Raw genomic sequence first — 23020 nt, forward strand, 5'->3', positions numbered from 1 at the left:
ATAACACTAGCCTGCTTACATATGGCTAAAATGTTATTACCTATTAATAGCAAATTTCTGATGCCTACGATAACATCACCCTTAAATCTTCCCCCTCAAGGTGGACTTTAGCTGGGGCACAGTCACAGAAACTTCAGCCCAAGCTAAAACATTTCGACTTTTTTGCCAGGAAGTCTGTCCTCATCCCTTACCAAACTTTCCTTAATCAAAATGACTTGTGATGCCTCATCTCTCCACTCAGCACATTCAGTGCCATTCACTCTAGCACTCTTAATAAATTCTTCACTATCTTCAGTCCTAATATAGTTAATGAGGTCATTGTCCTCCCCTACAATTTCCTCTGAGATCAAGGTGGTAGCATTGGCACGCCCAGTGGGGGAAGTGGGTGCAGATTGTGGGGTGACCTTAAGTTTTGGGCAATTTAGGTTTATGTGGGCAGGAGCCCCACAGTGATGGCAGACTACCTGCCTTCCCTTAGGGTAAGAGGTTTTAAAATCTGGGCTCCCTTGCAGTTTTTTAACTAAGTTGGTCTTAGGTTTATTCCTAACCCCCCTCATCCCTCTTAACCTGGGGAACAGGAGGATTTCCCTTCCCCTGGAGTTTGCACCCCTCATGAGCCTTTCACTCAATATATTCATCATCAATTTCTGCTGCCTCCAAAACTGTGGAAGGCTTTTTGTCACAGATGGCCATTTCTACCTCCTCAGTGACTGTCCCCAGTAATTGCTCTTTTGCCACCAGATCAAACAGTTTTTCATAGCTACCTTCAGCCCCTGCCCCTGCCACCCATTTGTCATATAATTAACTACCTCATGCATATATTCCACATGAGTGACATTGTCAAACATTTTAAGATTTCTATACTTCAATCAATAGGGGTAATCTTAAACCTTTTCTATACATTTTCATTAAATTTCTTATACACCTTAGTATCACCCTCCTCCGTATCATTAAAAACTTGTCTGACTTTCCCAATAAATCTGGTCAAGAGGATAAGCATCCATTTATCCTCTGGAATCTTATGGGTCCTACACAGTCTCTCAAAGGTGGACAGGAACTCTTCTATGCAGTCTCTCGATAAATTGGGCAGGTTTTCTCCCACTCCCAGCTGTTGAGAGGGGATGTACTCACAATCTGAGGCTGCTGCATTTGCTGTTCCAGTACTTGGAGTTGCAATGCGGGAGTTTTCTCATCAGTTGTTCCGTTCATCTGCGGTGAGCTTTCTCCTCCATTTCAGCACTGGTTTGGACAGCTGTCATACGTTCCAGGCATCTTTGGGAGGCTCTCTCTGCTCAGCTTCCTCGGTTTCTTTCTTCTTCTTGATTTGGAGGCCCACCATCAGTATCTGATGCTCACATTCCTTCTGGGCTTCCAGGAACTTCAGCCCAACCCGTTCCATGGCAGTGGTCTCTGTGGCATCTAGGTATGGAGGTACTCGGACTCTGCTCCATCAAAATCTACGAGTAAAGCTCTCAGTTCCTTTCTCTTTATGGGACAGTCCCCTATTTTTACATAATTTTGATGGGCTTTTTTGTCAAGATGACTGTGATTTACTCAGTGTGACTAATCTTTAACCCTTAAAAACTCTTAATATCCAATTTAAACTTTTAACAGTGCTGGGGTTGAGATCTATAAACCCAATTGATCACAGGTGCCAACTTTCCAAAGTGCCAGGGGTGCTCGACCACTGGCTCTGCCCCAGGCCCAACCCCCACACCACCCCTTCCCCCAAGGCCTCACCCCGCCTCTTCCCACCCTTGTGCCGCCTCTTCCCACCCAGGTCCACCCCCACCACTGAGCATACTGTGTCCTCACTCCTCCCCACTCCCTCCCAGCCTCCCTGCACACCACGAAACACCCACCATTTTCCCCCCGTGGGTGCTCCACCCCTGAAGAACCCACGGAGTCGGAACCCATGCAATTGACCTTTGGCATGTGAATCCTGCTAAGACTATACCAATTGTCTCGCTCTCTGGAGTGGCTCATGACAGTGAATGCTTCCAGTCCCAAGAGACCAGTCACTTACCCCAGATCAGTTGGTATCCTAGATCTTACACCACAGACAACGCCTGTAGCCAGTCCTGTAATAAACTATCTAATGGCTTATTAACTAGGAAACAGAAATAAGAGTTATTTACAGGTTAAAGTAAGCAAACATATATACACAAATGAATTACCATCTAAATCCTAAGAGTGACAGACTTGTAGTGATCTGTCAATTCAAACTGTCTTTCAGGGCAGATCCAGGAGGTAACCCCTGGAGAGCTCTGGCTTCGGTTTGGTGTCTCTAGCCCTGTCAGAGGCACTCAAAGAGATGGAAAATTTTCCTGTGACTTTGGCCTTGTCTATACTGCAGCAGGGGAGCTGGAACAATTTGTATAGTGGGGGTGCTGAGAGCCATTGAACCAAACTGCAAACCCTGTCTGTAATGGAAACCACTTCAAGACAGGGGGTGCTGCAGCACCCCTAGTTCCAGAAACCTATGCACTGCAGAGTTTTGTCGCTAAAAGGAACAAGTCCCCCTCCCCCTGCCTCGGGACTGGTTGCTTCCAGTGGCTGTCTGAATTTAGGAGACAGCTTGTCGACACACTCACTCTCCTCCAACACACACATTCTCCCAACACACACTCTCTCTCTCACATACACACTCCCCCACACACTCTCTCACACGCTGCCCCAACACACACTCTGTTTCTGTCTCTCCTCACACACGTACACGCACCCTGTCACACACTTCCCCCACCACCACCACACACACCTCAGCTGAAATGCAGCTGCTAATCTAGTAGGACACCCATGGAACAATGGGATTGAGAAACCTGCATCATGTGACACTGTAACTGCCCCATGAGGCATTGCAAACCCTTCTCAAAGCACTCTGCAGCCAGTTGCACAGTGGGATATCTACCACAATGCACTGCTTTCTGTGTTGATGTAAGAGCTGCTAGTGTGGATGCACTGTGCCGACACAAGGACAGGGCCAGTGCTATCATTTAGGCAAACTAGGCGGTTGCCTAGGGCGCCAAGATTTGGGGGCGCCAAAAAGCGGTGCCCCCAATTTTTTTTACAGCGTTCCTATGCCCCCTCCCCGAGCACGCGATCGCCGCTCCACTTCTCCCGCCTCCCGGGCTTGCAGCGCCAATCAGCTGTTTGGCGCCGCAAGCCTGGGAGAGGAGGAGAATTAGCGCGGGGGTGGCGTGCTTGGGGAGGAGACGGAGCAGAGGTGAGCTGGGGTGGGGAGCTGCCGCACGGCTGGGGAGGGGAGCTGCCACGGGGGGGGGGGGGGGGCTGCCGCAGGGCTGGGAGGGGGTGCAAGGTGGATGTTTCGCCTAGGACACGAAACTTCCTTGCACCGGCCCTGCACAAGGAGCTAGTGTGGACATGCAACAGCAGTTTAATTAAAGCGCTTTAATAACTTTTGGTGACAAAACTCTGCAGTGCAGACATATCCTTTTTTTTTATTTCCTTCATTCAGCCTTCAACTCCACAGGGCAAGCTTCCTTGCACTTAACATTTCCAAGGTGCGATAGGGCCATTAACCAATCCTTTGTATTACGATGTATCTTGCTGGCCCATCTGACTTTGACAGTCCTTCTGAATGGGCGGGGGAGAGGAGGCAAAGGAAAGAGTGGGAGGATGGTTGGGTGCCTGGGTTCACAAGTTCAGAGCAAACATTTTCAAAGTTATAAAGCAAAGCTTACATATTTTTTATAGCGTAGAATACAGACATTACAAGTGAGATTAATGCATGCAGCAATTTACAAGTATTTCATAGAGTCTAAACACTAATTCCATTCTTATAAGACGAATGCCTACTTCGAGCAAATTAACATACAGGTGAACTGGTCTGGTCTCCAGCTCTGAGTTTGTTAGTTCTTAGCTAATGCCTGCAGCCAGGGTAAGAGTGGGCACTTGGCCTGCCAGCGTCACAGAAGAATTATAGCTTAAGACATCAAAGGGAGTTTTACTTAAGTAAAGAGTAGAAATTGAGTAAGGACTTCAAGCTTTGCTCTATATTTGCAGTTAGTGAAAATAACTTCGCGCTATAAGAGCACTGTCAGCTACCGAGGGGTGAACAGGAGGTTGGCGTTTGTGTGTAATTCAGACAGGCAACCAAAACTTTGGATGCCTCTCCAAAGTTTATCCAAACCTCTTGAAGCTGCAAACCTCGCCTGGAAATCTTTTAAGAACAGTCAGTCGCTCGCTCTTGATTTCTGCCATTTCCGCTTTTCATGTACCAAAGGGCCTTCCCCTCCTCAAAACCTCTCCTCCAAACTCTTTTTTTTTTTTGCTGGCTTTCTACCCCAATCGCACTCCCATGTTATCTACTCCCACTCTGACACCTCTCCATATTAGAAATAATGGAAAAAACTGTCCCAATTTTTCACACTTGCTATCTGGTCACCCTATGAGCATGTCTCATTTTGATCTCTTCCAACAGGGAGTTTCAGTGCCCAGAATCCTTAAATCCTGCAGCTTGACTTGCATCCAGACTGCAAAATTACAGGGCTTGGGCCTGGGCCACACTACAGCGAGACTTGGGCTCTGACTCACTCCCCTAGCCGGGTTCTAGGACCTAAGTCCCAAGTGCTTGCTGACCTGTGCCAGACTGATTTGTGTGTGGACTGAAGTGGGTGTTGGGTGCAAATCTGAGTAACAGCCCAGGCTGAGAGTATAGACATACCCTGAGTGTTTTCATGTCCTCAAGGAATGCAAAGGTTTTGCTGGATGATAGATGGAAAGGTGATCTTCAAGGTAGCCTGGTCAGCGGACAGTGAGAAGGCCTTGCAGATCAGTATTGGAACTGGAACCTTGTAGGACTTGACCTCCCTATGGGCCTGGAGCAGGGTGCAAGACACCAGCTTTAGATGCTTTTGGGGTCTGGCCTCTCTCTAAAGGAGGGACTACAAACTCATTCCTTCTCTAATCCCACTCTGCATGCATGCACAAGTTACTCCCTTTAAAAGTTATTTTCTTTGTAGGCCTAAACAAAGCTGTACATGTGATCTCTCTGGAATGATCGATCTCATCCCTTTATTAGGGAATCTAATTATTAGTCTAATAATTAGGGCAGCGATCGATCCAGCGGGGGTCGATTTATCGACTGCTGAATGCTCTCCCATCGACTCTGGTACTCCACCAGAATGAGGAGCACAAGCAGAGTCGACGGGAGAGCATCAACTGTTGACTTACCGCAGTGAAGACACCGCGGTAAGTAGATATAAGTACGTTGACTTCAGCTACGCTATTCACGTAACTTAGATCGACCCCGTGTGGTAGTGTAGACATGCCCTAAAAGAGGAGGCTGAACTTCTTGAAGAACTAAGCAAACCCAAGACTCATGCTCTGCATGAAACGTGGCTTCATGTCTACTTCAGTGGAAACTAATGCCAAAACTAGGTCAGAAAGCTGTTTGGTGGGAAATCATTTTTTGTAATAACCCAGAGTGTGATAAAAGCTTGAACACTTTTATTTTCAGTGCAATGGATGGACATGGTATCTTGCTAATGATTTCCAGTTCTATCTCACAACACCTTTGGTGGTCTTTTTATACGCTAGGTGAGTATTCTTTGAAAGTGAGATTGTTTACCGTAAAAATGGCACATTAGACTTGGCATATTTTTCCTGTGGAGAGCCTCAGTTCATTAAAAGGCACTTTACAAGTACTATGTACAGGGGAAAGTTATATGCCTTTCTTTTAGCACACTGGATATAGTTTAGGCTTTGAATATTTTGCAAGGGTATTTTTTTCAGTCAGGTGGATGCATGAGGTATGCAAGTTGTATGTACAGAGAACTGATACTGAAAAAATATGGAAAGGGGTTTTATACAGACAGACAGCCTGTGAACATTTTTATTAGTAGCAAAAATAATAGTATTTTGCACTTACATATCATATAGATAGGTTCTGAAGTCAAATGGGCTTCATATGGCACAGCATCTGCTTGTGTGCTGTCATTGCAGGAGTGGCCCGTACATTACTGTTGCTGCTGGATAATCTGTTATTCCAGGATATGCCACTACAACTGCTAGGAACTGAAGGGTTGACTGTTACTGGCCAAGTATTTTCTGCAGATGTTCTGTGTCAATGGCTGTCATATGTAGTTGTAGCCATGTTGGTCTCACAATATTAGAGAGACAAGATGGGTGAGGTAATATCTTTTATTCGTCAAGTCAAGAAGAAGAGCTCTGTGTGGCTCAAAAGCTTGTTTCTCTCGCCAACAAAAGTTGGTCCAGTAAAAGATATTACCTCACCCACCACATCTCTTTAATGGCTATGTCAGACATAAAGATGTGTCCTTGAAGATGATTTCTAATGGATTTTTTTTAAAAATTGGACGGATGTCCTTTTTTGATTCATGATGATGCATAAAAAGGCATTTTAAACATTTTGTCTGGTTTTGCTTTTTCAGTCTTAACATCAGGAATACCCAAGATATAGTCTCTCCAAGCTCTGTCCAGGCTGCATTCAGACAAATCTGGCCTGTTGTCTGCAGATCAGGAGTGGCTAAAATGAATATCACCTGATTCCTCCTAAGTATATATACTGCTCTAGAAATTTAGGGTAAAATCCTGGCCCCACTAAAGTCAAAGGAAGTTTTGTGATTGAGTAATGGAGCCAGTATTTCATCCTTACTTTGTATTTTTTTGTGTGCTCAAAAACACCTCCCGTTGTTCCTTGAGAAATCAATACCCTGAGATCAAACATGCTAATTCTAAAAATACCAGCGCTCTTGCGTCTCTTGTAACATTTCAGATTCTGTATGCTTTGAAGAATGCTTCAGATACTACACATTTCTCTTCCTCTTAATTTTTTTGGCCTCTGTATTTCCCCCAAAGAACACAATATAATAAGCTTCAATTGTATATGGTTTCTGAAAAGTCTTAAGGAATATGATGAAAGACTTGATTTAAGATTGCTGTGAACATCTCACAGAAGGGTCTGTCTCAAGAGAACTGCATAAAAGCTAGATGCTTTCCATTATCACTTTGTTGAAGTGCAAGCAATGATCAGATCCTCCAGGTGAGACTCTCACCTTGACATTATCTATTCTACTAGGCCCTATAGCATATGATAGGCCTGCAGCCAAATTTTCATAAGTGGCTTTGGGTACACATCTTGAAAAACTTTTGGCCTGATTTTCAGAGGTGTGACTCCCATTGAGTTTTCTAGCTGATTGGAAGACTCACTCTGGATCTGTTTCAGTCTCACTAGCCTCTCAGTTCAGCTTTGGTTTTACATGCTAACAATAAATATTAGTATCTGTCTGTTCAACCGTCATATAGCTATAAACCCCCAATTTTTTTATCATTGATACCATGTTCTGAAGATGTTTTAAATCAAGTAAATAAATTGAACAGCGACAAACAATATGACCCTAAATCAATGACGGAGAAAAGCATGTCCCTTTAAAGCACATGGTTAAGTATTGTAATGCATCAGGGTCTTATAATTGCACATTTGTGGCATTAATAATCAGATCTCATGACATTTACAATGAGATACACCAAGATTTTACAACGGATCTCTGAAACGATTGTGTGCCACAATTAGAGGAAATGATTTTGACACTCCAGAAAAGGAATAAATGGAATAAAATTACAGGATGAAAGAAATGTTTGCAAAGAGATCAGAAAATTGGATGTTAAAAATGTTTTTCTTTACATTTTACTTGTAGAAGCAAATGTGGGTTGATTATCTTAGGAACCACTCTATTCCTGGCATCTTTCACTGTTACAGCCTTGCTGTCATCATTTTTCAGACTTCCTGTTGCATCTCCTTCAGATACCAGGTAAGGGTTCTACAAATACTCTTCATCTCTTACTACTAGGTTTATATGGAAATTAGTTTTTGAATAGCTATTCAGCCACAATGTTGATACTTAGGATGAATAGCTATTCAAAGGATGATTTCTGTAAAGTCATAACAGGAAGAGAGAAATTTTCCAATATATACAAGTCTTCAGTTTTAATACATTTTTTCAAATACCTGGTTGAAGCCAGGCATGGCCAACTCAACAGCAGCTTCTCCCCTCTTCTTCCTAACACAAAGGTTCAATCACAATTAAGCAAGTGTAGTCCTTCCTATTATCTTAACTTTCTAGGCCAGTATTACAGCACTACATAATTTATTAACTGTATGTTAATGGGGTGTCAGGGCATTTAAAGCTTGGATGGGCATCTTTTTAGTTAGTATTTAAATCTGAATAAACAAAATACATTATTTTAATAAAAAAGTAATCGTCACCCAAAGCAGTCTGAGCCAAAGAGCATTCAGACTAAGGTATGTAACCTCTCTAGACTCTGTTTGTCCTCTTTAGGTTTTAGAAACAAAACGTATTGACATTTTGTAAAAGGAAAAATCATTCTTTTCAGGTATGCATTAATTTTGAAAGTGTTTGATAATATATCAAATTATAAGAAAGAAAATTGCAAAGTACTGGACTTTGGAAGGAAAAATCAAATGAACAAATACAAAATGGGGAATAATCAGCTAGACAGCAGTACTGCAGAAAAGGAGTTAGGGGTTATAGCAATCACAAATGAATGAGTCGACACTGGGATGCAATTGCGAAAAAGTAAATGTCATTCTGGATTGTTGTCATGGGATCAGTGGCTCTTCAGGAAAGATTAGGGCCTAACTGGCCCATGATGCCCCCCTGGGGAATACCTGGGAGCAATCAGGTGCTCCAGGTGGTGACCATTTAGCTAATTAGAAATGGAGCAGCTGAGTTAGAAGGATAGAACAATACAAAGAGGAGGATACAGAGATGCCATGTGGCTCTTGCAGGCTGGAGAAACTCACAAGAGGTGGACTAGGCCTCTGTGAGGACCAGCCATGAATGAAGGCTTAGAGTTGACAGTAAAAGCCCCAAGAAAACTGTCAGAGTCCCTGGGGAAGTGAGACAGTGGGGAGCTTCTGTCAGTAAGCGAGCTAGTGTGTCTGCCTCTAGATCAGAGAGGCCTACAATTTGAGCCTGGCTCCTGGGAAGGAAGTAGGAAGATCAAGAGTGCTGTCAAAGGGCTGGTCTACACTAGGGGGGGGGATCGATCTAAGATACGCAACTTCAGCTATGCGACTAGCGTAGCTGAAGTCGAAGTATCTAAGATCGAATTACCTGGGGTCCACACGGCGCGGGATCGACGGCCGCGGCTCCCCCGTTGACTGCGCTAGCGCCGCTCGCTCTGGTGGAGTTCCGGAGTCGACGGTGAGCGCGTTCGGGGATCAATATATCCCGTCTTAACGAGACCCGATATATCGATCCCGGATAAATTGATTGCTACCCGCCGATACGGCAGGTAGTGAAGACGTACCCAAAGAGACAGACTCCCTGAATAAGGGGTTATTGTAGAGTAAGTCTGACCTGGGACTGATTTATATAGCCAAAGGGGGAAACTGAGGCACAGCCTGGGCTTGGGACAGTTGTATTAACAGAGTGTTGTACGTAAGACACAGTAGTTGTTCTGCTCTGCTTGGAACTGGTGAGGCCTCAGCTGGAGTACAGTGGCTTAGTTTGCAGAAAGGGAGATTTGGTTAGATATTAGGAAAAACTTCCTAACTAGGAAGGAAGGTTAAGAACTGGAACAGATCTCCTAGGGAGGTTGTGGAGTGCCTGTCATTGGAGGCTTTTAAGAATAGCATGGACAAACACCTGTCAGAGATGGTCTAGGTATACTTAATTCTGACTCCACATGGGTGAAGGACTACGTAACATCTTGAGGTACCTTCTAGCCCTACATTTCTATGATTCTTTAAGTTGAAGAAGAAACAGTATTGCCAACTATAAGCATTCAATAATCATGACTTCACTTGGGTCACATGTTCAAGCTCCACTCTGCAACCATGAGGGCTAGAAACTTACTTTTTTATTAATGAAAGCTGAGATTTTTTTCTTAATTGCATACCTCCAGGAGCTGGGACAGTTGTATTAACAGAGTGTTGTATGTAAGACATATACTTGTTCTGCTCTGCTTGGAACTGGTGAGGCCTCAGCTGGAGTACAGTGGCTTAGTTTGCAGAAAGGGAGATTTGGTTAGATATTAGGAAAAACCAAATATCACAAAACTCTTGATAAAATGCCATTGAAAAGGGGGAAGGGAGGAAAAAAGGAGGAGAAAGGGGGAAAGAAAAAACAATGAATCAATTTTTAAATAAGTAACGTTTCGTTTTCCAATTTAATCAGAAAAAAATTAAAATTTGTGAAATTCCTGATTTTTGAAATAAAGGCTGGTTTTCATTTGAAAAACTTGGAGCAGCTCCAGTAACAACCATTCACTGTTTGGAATGGTTTCCGTGCTGAGCCCACTGAGATGCTTAGTTCCATTTTTATAGGGGTGGAGGGGGAGAAATTGTAAGATTAAAACCCAGCAAATAAAAAAGGATCTCGTTCGTTCTCCCAAAGCTGTGTGCCCCTGCATTGCTTAAAGGAGTAGCAAGTAGTAAACGTTTATATTTGTCCCTAAAACAAGCACATACAGCTCTGAATACACACCAGGGCAGAGCGGCTGAATAAGATGGTGCCATTTTTAGCAGCAGTTATGGTTGGAGAACCACAGTTTAAGAATAGATGCACTAAGGTTGGCCTCTTTATGAACAATAGTTAACTATCTTACCGTTCACTCAGAACTTCAGCATAATCCTTTCCTATTTACTTTTAGGGAAATGTCCACAGTGATGTATTTCACAGAATACTATACAAAACCTTACTGTCGATATGGCCCATTTCTAGTTGGTGTCCTTCTGGAGCTTTTCATGTATCACCAGCAAGCACAAATCCTCAGAAACAAGGTACATGGATGCGGTCTCTACATAGGCGCTGACTTTTGCTTTTGTCAGCAGGTGCTTTTGAAGAGGTGTGTGTGTTGTGGGGGGGACACTCTGCCAGTTTTGAGCAGAGGCTATTTTCAGCATATTTATACACTTCTTTCCAGGGCCGGTGCAAGGAAGTTTTGCGCCCTAGGCAAAACTTCCACCTTGCGCCCTGCCCCCCCCCAGCCCTGCGGCAGCTCCCTGCTCCCCGCTCTGCCCTGAGGCACCCCCCCTGTGGCAGCCCCCCCTGCCCTGAGGTGCTCCCCCTGCGGCAGCTCCCCACCCCAGCTCACCTCTGCTCCGCCTCCTCCCCGAGCACGCCGTCCACACTCTAATTCTCCTCCCCTCCCAGGCTTGTGACGCCAAACAGCTGATTGGCGCTGCAAGCCTGGGAGGCGGGAGAAGTGGAGCAGCGATGGCGTGCTCGTGGAGGGGGCGTAGCAGCGGTGAGCTGGGATGGGGAGCCCTGGGACAGCTTCCCCCCCCTGCCCTGAGGCACCCCCAGGGCAGCTCCCCACCCCCCCAGCCCGGGGAGCCGTGCGGCACCTCCCCACCCCAGCTCACCTCTGCTCCGCCTCCATCCTGAGCACACCGCCCCCACTCTAATTCTCCTCCCAGGCTTGCGGTGCCAAACAGTGGATTGATGCTGCAAGCCTGGGAAGCGGGAGAAGTGGAGCGGCGACCGCGTGCTCAGGGAGGAACGCTGTAAAAAAAATTTGGGGCACCGCTTTTTGGCACCCCCAAATCTTGGCGCCCTAGGCAACCGCCTACTTCGCCTTAATGGTAGCACCGGCCCTGCTTCTTTCATAGTCTAGTTACTGAAGGTGTCTGTCATTGGTATCTTTAATATTTTAATAATCATTCAATTGTTATGAACTACATAATTACATTATCATGAATTACAGTATATTAAAATCATTGCAATCACCTACAAGCTGTCTTCACTAACATCCCAGTTTAAAGACATTATGCCTCACTGTAGCTTTCTGGCTGAAACTGTCAGCAATCTTATTTACATCCAGTTTCCTGGTATGGTCTTGACGCACATTAAGGACAGCTACATTATTCAGTTGCGTCTGTCCCATTTATGACTGGAGATAATTTTTAAATCTTCAGAAGCTGGAGAATGAGTTCAGGATGATACAGGCACAGTGAGAAGGATTCCTGCAAATGACTCCAAGATCTCTTTCTTGATGGGTAACAGCTAATTTAGGCCCCATCATTTTGTATGTATAGTTGGGATTATATTTTGCCAGGTGCATTACTTTGCATTTAACATTGAATTTCATCTGCCATTTTGTTGCACACTCACCCAGTTTTGTGAGATCCCTTTGTGTAACTCTTTGCAGTTTGTTTTGGACTTAACTATCTTGAGTAATTTTGTATCATCTGCAAACTTTGTCACCTCACAGTTTACCCCTTTTTGCAGATCATTTATGAATATGTTCAACAGTACAAGCCACTCGGGGACACCACTATTTACTTCTCTCCATTCTGAAAAGGGACCATTTATTCCTACCCTTTGTTTCCTATTTTTTAACTGGAGTGCCTGGGAATGCTTTCAGGATCATCTAATGATCCTTAATTTAATGTAACGAGAAGCCTTTTGTTATCTTAATAACCCTGCCTCTTTATAAAGGGCAGAAGTTGCTAGCTGCACAGAAGTCATCACATTCCACTCAAGCTCTGGCTCCTTGGTGCTGATCACCCACTATTTCCCCCTCCCTCTTCCCCACCCCCCCCCACCCCCCCCCACCCCCCCCCCCCCCCGTGGCTGAGCACCCATGGAGTTGGCGCCTTTGGGTCTCTAAAAAGAATGTAAAGCCTGATGTTGATAGGAGTTTTCTTCTGGTTTAACCATCAACTCCTTCTGGAGCGTAGGTATAATGAGCTGCAGACAAAGTGCACTGCTAGACAAGGCCCAATTCAGCAAGGTACTTAAACATGGACCTAATGTTTTACTTCAGTGAAACGACTCGTGAACTCATGTTACGTGAGCGCTTAAGTACCTTGCTGAGTTGAGGCTAAAATAAGTGGCTGCATTCTCCAGTAATTGTCCGGATTCCTCCCCCCCAGAAAACTCTAGGCTTTCTGAATCTAACCATGTGTACCAGTAACAGCTAAGTTACTTTGTCAGTCATCATCATCAATCATCCTTCCCACACCATCAGGCAGAAGTCAAACAGGGCCAAACATCCCTATCCTGGGCTCATTTGCACAGCTCTTTTATATTCAGATGTAATAATGCCACTGCAGCCATTATTGTACTATGGTATGTACCTTTAGGTTGTCCGCTCTGTCTCTTGCCCTGGAAAGAAATGGTTGTTTAGCCCAGTGGTTCTCAACCAGGGATGTGCACAGGTCTTCCAGGGGGTACCGGGAACTAATCTAGATATTTGCCTAGTTTTACAACAGGCTACATCAAAATCACTAGCAAAGTCAATGCAAACTAAAATTTCATACAGACAATGATTTATTTATACTGCTCTATATACTATACACTGAAATGTAAGTACAATATTTATATTTCAATTGATTTATTTTATAGTGATATGGTAAAAATGAGAAAGTCAGCAATTTTTCAGTAACAGTGTGCTGTGACATTTTTGAATTTTTATGTCTGATTTTGTAAGCAGGGAGTTTTTAAGTGAGGTGAAACTTGAAGGTACGCAAGACAAATCAGACTCCTGAAAGAGGTACAGTAGTCTGGAAAGGCTGAGAGCCACTGGTTTAGACATCTTACTATCAGGCATTCTTAAGATTTGGTGAAGAACTTTGTGAATATTGGTTTTATTTACTTACTGACATTTTTGCTCAATGGGAATAGCTTCATGAGATGCACATCTTGATTTTGTGGAGGGTCCCAGTTAGAATAAGACTGTCATGCTGCAGTGCAATACAAATGACCCAGTGCAGGACAGACATTTAAAATAGCAGGCACCACGGAGCAGCCACCATTTCAGTCCTTTTTGCACTGGCAAGGCATCTTGAGATGATTCATCAAAAGTGCCTTCAAATCAAACCAGGCCACACTGGTGTCTATTTCAAAGAAGCCAGGTACAGTTGCGTATTCTGGCTGTTTGGAACTACGGTAAAGCCCCCAAACTGACCTCCAGTATGTTTGTATGTTTTGGCTCCAAGTGTTTTAAAAACCAATAGACCAGACTGTGCAATGGAAGGAATTTGCTATTTGTCTTGGAGAAAAGTGATTATAAATATACTGGTGCCAAGCGATGAACAAATTAGCTCTGTGAGGTAAACTAGCATCATTGTTGTAAAAGGACTGAATTTACCAGCTCACTTGATTTGACTGAGTTGCCAAATCCAGCAGTCCTCACTCAAGACCCACTCTGGCAGAAAGTCCTCGTGAAGGTTTTGCTCTGAGATTGTAAGGAAACAATGAACCAGCAGTGAATTGCATTTCCATCAAATGGCAAAGGATTAGATGTTCCCGGGTGAGGACAAAGGGTAATGAAACAAGCAGGGAATGAGTCAGACAACACTCTATAAAGAGGAGGAGGAAGACAAAGTAATAAGCATGGCTGATCAGGAAATTGCATTAATAAACCATTCTACTGGGATGAACCAGTGTCTACGTGTCTCTTCCCGAGGCAGTCTTTTGGTGCCAGGGACTGCTTGGCGCTCATGGGACTTGAGATAATCCCCTTGATTGTCAATATTCTGTGGTTGGTGGGGTTTCTTTTAGAACAATGTGAAAATGTCATTGACTGTGCTTGGGTGAAGCTCCCACTTCAATACCAAGAGGAGCAATGGCCGTGATCTGACAAGAGAGGCTGATGCACTCTAGTGCATGTGATGAGGAAGCTTATGACTGAGAATGAAGAAGCCAGGCCACTAAATGGGAAGGCAGCAGGGAAGAGGTGGAAAGAGACAGCAAGGTCCCAAGAGGCACAGCAGTCACATCAGGCATCATGACAAGGTTGAAACTTGCCGGCTGGGAAATACAGGGTAGAAAGGTAACACGGTGCACCAGGAGAAAGCACTGAACTGCAGCGGGGGTGAGGCAATTAGATGAAAAGGAAGAGCTCATTCAGAGCTATTGAAAGAGTTCACTAAGAATATTTGTTTCAAAATATGTTGTTCTCCATCCCTACAGGTGCAGGCTTCTCTGGGGTGGCTTTGCGCAATGCTTGCCATGCTAGCGGTAGTCTCTCTGGCGTATGCCATAGAAGACTCCGTGAACTCCTATTCCCCTGCTGCTGTAATTTATCAAGCACTTCACCGGACTCTGTGGGCTGCAGCAATTGGTTGGATCATTTTTGCATGTCAAGAAGGCTATGGAGGTACCTCACAGTTAGTGAACAGATTTGGCTGTAAATCCATTCTTTAAAACTGACTGGCTTAAACACTGGTCCAGCTCACATGCATGTGCTCTTACTGTTGGTGTGTTTTGTCAGTGTATTACACAGCCCAGATCCTCTGCGACGGAGGAGGAGGACCACATAGCAAAACTCAGGAAGAGGAGGGCGAATATGGGCTAAGCTCACACTGGTACGGCTGAAGGGGAAGGGAGAAAGTTGGCTTTCTACCATCTATCCATTTCCCTGATCCTGGGGCTACCAGGTGTCATTTTGTCTTCTGGTATAACTTAGGGCAGCCTAAGATTTGCTACATCACTCTGACTGGAGCAGTCCCATAGCAATCAATCTGATGGTCAAGGATTGGGTGGAGCAGTGTGTATCCCAGCCCTGCCCACAAGCCCTCTTCTGCCTCCTGTGCTGAGAGAGGGAAAGTGGGAGGCATAAACCCAGCCTGACCACATTTATGTCATCTGAGGGTTCCCCTCCACTGGAGGAATCCTGAGCTGCCTGTTTGAGTCAACTCTGCATAGCCTTTGTGCTTCTGAAGGGGCACAAAGGGCCCTTAACCTGGGCCCAGATTTGGTCCTATGACCCTACTCATAAAATTGCATGTACTCTTACACCGTTTCTACCATCCCACTACTACAAGGGTATCAGATGAGATCAGCTCTGGACATTCCCAAGTGTTGAACTTAGTTCAATGAGTGGCGCTATTTTTCTTCATGCATCATGCTTGTCTCTTTGCTTCACTGATGTGGGCCCTGGAGATGTGGGGGCTGTGGTGGGGCTCCCACTCTTCAGATGTCACTGTCCATTCTTCTGGCACACTGTCCCACTAAGCAGAGGTAGCTCACTTGGATTCAGCAAGGAGCAGAAGCACATCCATGCAGAACAGGTGGTAAGGCATCTAGTTGGGCTGCTCTGGTGGCACTAGCAGTCAGAGAGAGGTGAGAGGAAAGATGCACAAAGAGAGAGACAAGGTAAGGGAGAGAGAGAAGTGGAAGAAGAGGGGACACGGGGATGGCATGATGGAGAGGAAAGAGAGAAACAATGGGAATGATGTAGATGGAAGAAACAATAGAAAACTATACACTGTATTTGCTTGATCCTCTGATAATATAAATCAGCCTGGGTCCGTTGGGTTCAATAGAGATCTACTGATTTACATCAGCTGAGGCTCTGCCCCCATGCGTTATAGGATTTGTCTTCCGGCCTCAGTGGAACACTTTTTAGTTGAATAACCAAAGTGCAGGAATTGTCAGTGTCAGAGTAAACAGGGTTAGAAATGTTGAAGTAGCAGTGGAGCTAGAGGAAAAATAGTCCCAAATTGTGGTTTGCTGTCGTGCAAAGAAGCTGCACTTAAACAAATTCATTTATCCAAGAGCTTACTGTTCACAGCAATGGGGAAAGTGAAATTCCTGTTTCTTTTTTTAAATGAAAAGGTAGAATCTGCAGAAGGTTGCAGAATGTAGGAAAACTGAGACACCCTAAAATTATGAGTTCCACGTGATTTTTTTCACACCTATGATTTCTCCTTTCGCTGATGAATATACCTGGAGGATTTTTCTGTGTGTGTTTCATCCCCCTCATGCAAACTGTCCCAGCATCAGGCCCTGCTCCTGCCTAGCACCCTGCTCAGGCCAGATATGGAGAAAGTGATGTCACAAAGAGGACAGAGCTTTATAAACCTCTAGTAAATATATTGTAGCTCATGCCCACTGCATATGAGTTCATTTTTTAAACTCCCACCCTCAAACACCAGCCCTTGATAGGAACCAGTCCTCAGTGGGAAGCCAACGTTCAAGTTTTAACTGCTTCGGCTGTGTCTGTGTCTAAAAAAGTGTAGCTAGAATTTGTAAATAGTGCTAAGGTGGTGCATTGGTCTTGTGCAATGGGGTGAATGTCATTCATAGGCCCCAATTCAGCAAAGTACTTCAGCCCTTGCTAAAGTACATCCCTATTCAGCAAAGCACATGAGCATGTGCTCCAACCCCATTCAAGTCCGTTGGTCTTAAGAACAGGTGTAAGTGTGTGTTTAAATGCTTTGCTGAATCAGGGCATTATTGGAAATGTCCTTTCACAGAAGTATGGACAAACACCCAACATACAAAAGAGGACTGTGATGAATTTAAATAAAAGCCTGAATTTGCTGCTGAAGGATATCTGGGAAATCCAGTGAGGCTATCTGGCTGTAAATCTGTAGAATATGCCCTCCCCCCCAAAAGTCTAAGACAACCTTCAAAAATATATGCATTCAAATAAATAGAAAATAAGGTTAAACATTTCTCATTTTCCAACGAAACAATCCATAAAATTGAAATCCAACTACGCATAACCTTCACATTGTTCTGGAAGCTTGTTTCATTCATCCGTCACATTGCTATGTTGAGAATTAGTCTGCTTTGTGCTTGTTGTAAAGTGTACAGTTTTGGTCTAGCTCTTACAGATTTTATTTTTATTATAAGAAAACTAGTAAAGATTGTTGCAGGCTTTAAAGAGGGGCCAGTATGGTGTCAAGTGAAACAGATATTCTGCTTTATTCCCAACAGGTTTAGCTAACTGGGTGCTTTCATGGGACATTTGGACTCTGCTAGCTAAAATTAGTTATGCCTGCTATTTGGTGCATCCTATGTTAATCATACTTTATAATGGACTTCAGGAAACTCTTATGCACTACTCAGACATAAACATGGTGAGTGGGCTTATCTGATCTTTTAAGAGATATTACAATCTGTTTTTCATTGTTAAGTGAAACACAATTGATTAACGTTTATCATCTGTGTTTTTATTAAATCTTTTGTGCTGCTGCTAAAAATTACATTATTTATTTTTATAGCAGACTTTTCTAAGAAGGGTTACAGATATATTCGTGCTCATCATGACAGCACATAAGAACTATTATCATTTGGTTCATAGATAAGGCTTGTTTTCTTCTTATGCCAGTATGAACCTGGTGAAATAGCATTCACTTCAAAGGTGTTACATGTGAATTACAAAGGTGTGAGAGAAGAATCAGGCCCAATGTGTTTTCCTGCATTGCTGTAGCCTAAGGGTGGCCAAAACGTGGTGCTTTTACAGTTAAAATGAGGCTTGTGGAGCCCCTCCCCCATTCTCCACCTACCAGACTGGGGGGAGGGGGGGAGGAGGAGAGATCTCATGGCTTCTGCCCTGCAGCAGGGTGGTGGGCTTCGGGGCTTCGAGACCCCTCTCCCCACGGGGCTGAAGCCCTGAGCCCCGGCAGACACACCCCAGTACTCAAACTTCTGAAGATTGTTGTATGCGGTTCAGTGGGTAAGTACGTTTGGCCACCCCTGCTCTAGGTATTTTGTTCTTCGGTTTTATAGTGATTAAGGTACATGCTGAACACAGTTGATATTTTATTGCCGACTTAATGCATCCCCTGGCTACAATGAACTGATAATCTGCATAAAAAACAAAGGGAAAATTAAAGTTTTGAACCCACATATGAAACCCTTCTAACCAATCCTGTGTTTTTCCCTGTAGCTCTACCTGTTTTTCGGACACTGTCTGATGACGTTCATCACCGGGTTGGCATTGACCGTGCTGGTTGAGAAGCCATTTGAAGGATTAAAGCAGTCTCTTACATGTCAATTTCACAGGAAGGCCTTGTTGTAAAAAGGAAAACAAAGGCGGAATGGTGCTCTGAAAATATATGTAAGGCCATTGCCCTAACCTATCAGCTCAGATCCCGCCTTAAGCTTGACCTTTACCCTGATGCCAGTGAAATATTATTAGGTGATCGTGGCTAGGCAAGTAGCAAGCTGAAACTACTGATGTTTATCTACCTCCATCAACAAACAAACAAACCTCTGTTCCTACAGTTTGTTTGTACAGACACTCTATGCAAACACAGCTAAATTATTGTTACCTCAAGCTGTTTGTTTACTTCTCCATTTAGTCCAGTCCAGTTCTCTGCCAGACCCAGTACTGGTAGTGAGCAGCAGTCAGACCCTGGTCCCTGAAAGCTGCTGGTGTCTTTGGGGTGACGGGCCTGGATTATTTCCTTGGCTCAAAGGAAGTGTCATCATAATGGTATGCACAAATCTCCACTCTAACGTTAGCTGTATGGAAACCTGGAAGCATGGAAATACATCTTAAATGTAAATAGTCCAGCATGCATTTGGTGTTTGCAAATGCGATGAAATAATTCAGCTTCACTTCAACAGGTACAAGCACATGCTTATTGTGAATATCTCCCACCCTTTCTGTGTATGTTATAGAGTTGTAGACTATGTTCTGGAGTAAATTTATTAAAATACCTCTGTGTGTGGAATGTTGACTTGTTTGATTTATTCAGCTGCTGCATTATTTCCCCTGTGATAGTAACAGTAGCAGCATGCTAAAACACCCAACATGAGGATTAAATAGTGATTTCTTCTAGCCACGTTTAGAAAAAGAGAGCCCTGCACATATACACAATTTATATTCTCATCTGATCTGCAATCCACAAACATGGTCCACAGATTTGCAGGGCTCTATAGATACATGCAACGAGACTCATTCATCACCCTCCAAGGTTTTTACTTTTTTAAGCATCCGTCTTGTGTCCATATTTTTTAAAGCACCACTGTTTGTCTATGTTTGAGGCTTGTTTACAAGTCAGGAATCTTCCGGTTTTGCCTGTCCAAATTATCTAGCTAGTATCCTGAAAGACGTTGCTCTGGGGGAGCGATTTAATCTCCGTGGCTTCTGTAAAACCAGATAGTTTCTCCTTTAACATATTGATTAAAGTCTCATGATTCAGGCAGGCCACATTTTATGCCCATGTGGGAGAGATTGTTGTGCAGTGACCATAGTATGTAACGTCACGCACCTTGGCCATCACACGGTTTGCCAGGAAATGTATCTGCTGCTGAAAAATCCATTCTTAATCTATATGTTTAACCTTTTCATAACCTTTTGTTCAATGACAAAGAGTCTAAATATTATGGGCTACATCCTTCAGCCTGTCTGAGCGGTGCTCAGTGCAGGACCTGGGAGGAAGGAGGGGACCAAGGTTGCGTCAAGGCTATCATGTTCCCTCAGTCCTGGGGCCAGCTGGCTGGTCCACACTCCTGCATAAATTACACTGGCATTTCTCTTGTAAGCTCTTTGGGGGCAGGAACTGTGTTTGTACAGCGCCTTTCACAGAGGGGTCCAGCTCCTTAACTGGGACTCCTAGGCTCTCTGATGATGATAATAATATAACTAATATGCCTTGCAAACGGGGGACCCAAGGACCCATTCCAGCAGCTAAGAATTGCCAGGTGTGATGGGGTGGATAAGCCCCACTCTCACAGCCTTTAATGGGTTAAAAGACAGAGTAGCTACCCCCCAGCTGCAGCAAACAGTTGGGAGAAGAGGCCGGGGCCCAGGCAGCTGGGGGCAGCGGCTGTGGCAGGGGAGGACTGCACACTGGGTGAGAAGCCGCTCCAGAAGCCGGAACCCCCAACGACAAAGCCCTGGGGTGACCGGCTCCGTGAAAGACAGTTGCCAACCCTGGAGATTTTCACCCAGGTGGCAGGTCTTGGCTGGGCCAGAGCCAGTCTCCTGAGTGATGTGAGAAGCTCCGGCCCGTTAGCGAATTTGAACCCTCTGATTGGCTGCCTGCCCCACTTGCCTGCCTCCTGGAGCAGAATAACCCATCAGAGCTGAAGGAGGCAGAGCTCTCTCCCTCTCCCCCTCCCCTTTGCAATCCAGAGCCATTCAGAAAAAAACTAGCATCTCCTTCTTCCCCCCTATGGAGCAGTGGGAATGGGAAGCACCTCTCTTCGTCCCCCCACCCTTCCTGCAGTACCCAGCCTGGGAGAAGGGAGTGGGGATGAAGAGCCTCTGGAGCCCTCAGCCTGGAAAGGGGGCTACAGTCCCCCCAGGCCTGGCAAAGGGTGATGAAGGACCCCAGGAGGAGCAGAGGTGAGACGTGGGGGAGGTGGGGATGAACTGATGAGGGTGGAGGGCAGAATGAATTGCTGGGCGGATGTGGGGGTGAGAGCTCCTGCAGCAGGAGCCAAAATCACCTTACCCAATAAATATGGGTGCGTGGGCAACACTGGTGGGGGTCCTAAAAGCAAAGACCAACCGAAAATCACAATATATCACAATTTCCCTACCTGCCACCAGGGAAAGGGGGTGTAAAAGCCTCCTGACACAAGAGGGCAAGGACTATTGAGCTCAGGGTGGGGATGAAGAACTTGCATAATGGCTTTAGTCTTTGTTGGTTGGACTCTGACCTATCCTGCAAGACTATCATAGCTGGAGGCTGAGTTATGAGACGGGGCAAACCACCACAGGCCTAGAGGGGGTGCCAGAGTTGAAGAAGTTACTGCACCATACTTGGCTATGAGGGTGGTGTCACTGAGTGACCCCTCCACACCAAGGCTCTGCTCTCTTCCCTTTGAATATGCCTTCTGCACTGGGGCCAGTGGGGATAGCAATGTAGGGCGCATCAATCCCGCACACTCCTGATGTTGGCATGTAAAGTACATAGACTGCATGGCCCCTAGAATGGGTATAAATAGCAGTGTAGATAGCGAGGCCCTGATTAAGTGTGTGTGGGGGGGTAAAGACTCTCCTGATCCCAGTGGTAATCTACCCTACACTGCTTTCTACTCACCCCCACACTCCCCAGTCTGCGCTACTATTTTTAGCAATGCAATGTCCCGTTGCCTCCCCACTGCTGGAGCCTTTCCCCACTGTCTCTGCCCTGCCAGAGCCTTTCATTGACACGTAGCTATAGGCTGCAATGTGGACGCAGCCTGCTTTTCACGGTGGTGTGTAAGTGTACACACTGCTGCCAGTGGTGTGCAGTGTAGACACAGAGCCATAGCATTGCGATAGCTGAGCTACATCAGTTTTAGCCCAGGTTTGGGTCCACTGCGTCTCTAGCTGACTTGCAGGACAAGCAGCCATAGGGTCTTATCTTTCACCTGGCTTTGCTCTGCCCTAAATCCTAGGAGAAAAAGAATCCGTTTGAGTCAGTTCAATTATAAACTAGCGGGCCTGATTCTGTGCTCCCCAAAACTGGTGTAAATCACAAGTAATTTCACTGAAGCCAAAGGAGTTATGCTGGTGTATGTGAAGGAAGAATGCAGATCATAGTGTTTGGATAGCTTAGTTACAATAAACGTATGTCTATGTAGCCATGATACACAAACCTGGAATGGTTTGGAGACTGGAGTTAATTAACTTACTGTAGCTTTGGGAATCTTTGCCCATTGATCTGAATCACTTGAGTCTGCAAAACTGGAGACGGATTTACACAGGTAAAACATTTCTTCTGATATTTCCAGAATTCTTAGCTTCAGTCACAGCCAGAAGTGACTGGCGAAATATGTGGAGAGAGAGAGTGGGACAGAAATATTTAGAACTGAATAAAAGGTTTGGTTCACTTCTAAATGTGGACAAAGGATTAAGGGACTGGAGTTCTGGTTGTTTTCTGAACCGGTTTGTCCATCTCTAATTAATAATACGCAACACTGAACGCCTTTCCAAATTTCAGCCTGGCTAAAATATGGTTATGTGTCTCCATACCAGTGGGGGACAGTCTAAGCATTCTCCCTCAGCCCTGACTTTGCTGCACCCAAAAAGAGAGTGAGAACTGTGTTTTTCTCCGACACCAGTATGTGAGAGTGGAACACAAACTGACTACGCCTTCAGAATCCAGTTTCCACTTGGAACCCTAGCATAATATCTTCCTCCTATGATCTTTGCGATCCTCCATAACATACAGCTTTATTTTGATCAATGCATATTCTGGAGCTCTTGTAACTAGGCCTTGCCAAACTGAAAGTGCCACTTAATTGACCTATCTGATGCTGTATAATTTTGTCCTTAAATGACCCAGAATTCCAGATGCCCTAACTAAGTCAAATGCACTCTTTTCACTGAA

At 44.8% G+C, this 23020-nt stretch overlaps 1 protein-coding gene across 1 annotated transcript in view; it reads left to right on the forward strand.

The window, feature by feature from the left end:
* Positions 1 to 19345, forward strand: part of LOC101936117 (O-acyltransferase like protein-like) — a 34963-nt gene extending 15618 nt beyond the window's left edge. The window contains exons 10-15 of the mRNA XM_008163402.2: positions 5480 to 5559; positions 7680 to 7793; positions 10660 to 10789; positions 14928 to 15114; positions 17682 to 17824; positions 18637 to 19345. Coding sequence (XP_008161624.2) covers positions 5480 to 5559; positions 7680 to 7793; positions 10660 to 10789; positions 14928 to 15114; positions 17682 to 17824; positions 18637 to 18768 — 786 coding nt within the window. The 3' untranslated portion in view covers positions 18769 to 19345. The remainder of the gene's footprint in view (positions 1 to 5479; positions 5560 to 7679; positions 7794 to 10659; positions 10790 to 14927; positions 15115 to 17681; positions 17825 to 18636) is intronic.
* The last annotated feature ends 3675 nt before the right edge of the window (positions 19346 to 23020 follow it).

The sequence above is a fragment of the Chrysemys picta genome, chromosome 6 (genome assembly GCF_011386835.1).
Source record: "Chrysemys picta bellii isolate R12L10 chromosome 6, ASM1138683v2, whole genome shotgun sequence".
NCBI classification, from domain to species: Eukaryota; Metazoa; Chordata; order Testudines; family Emydidae; genus Chrysemys; species Chrysemys picta.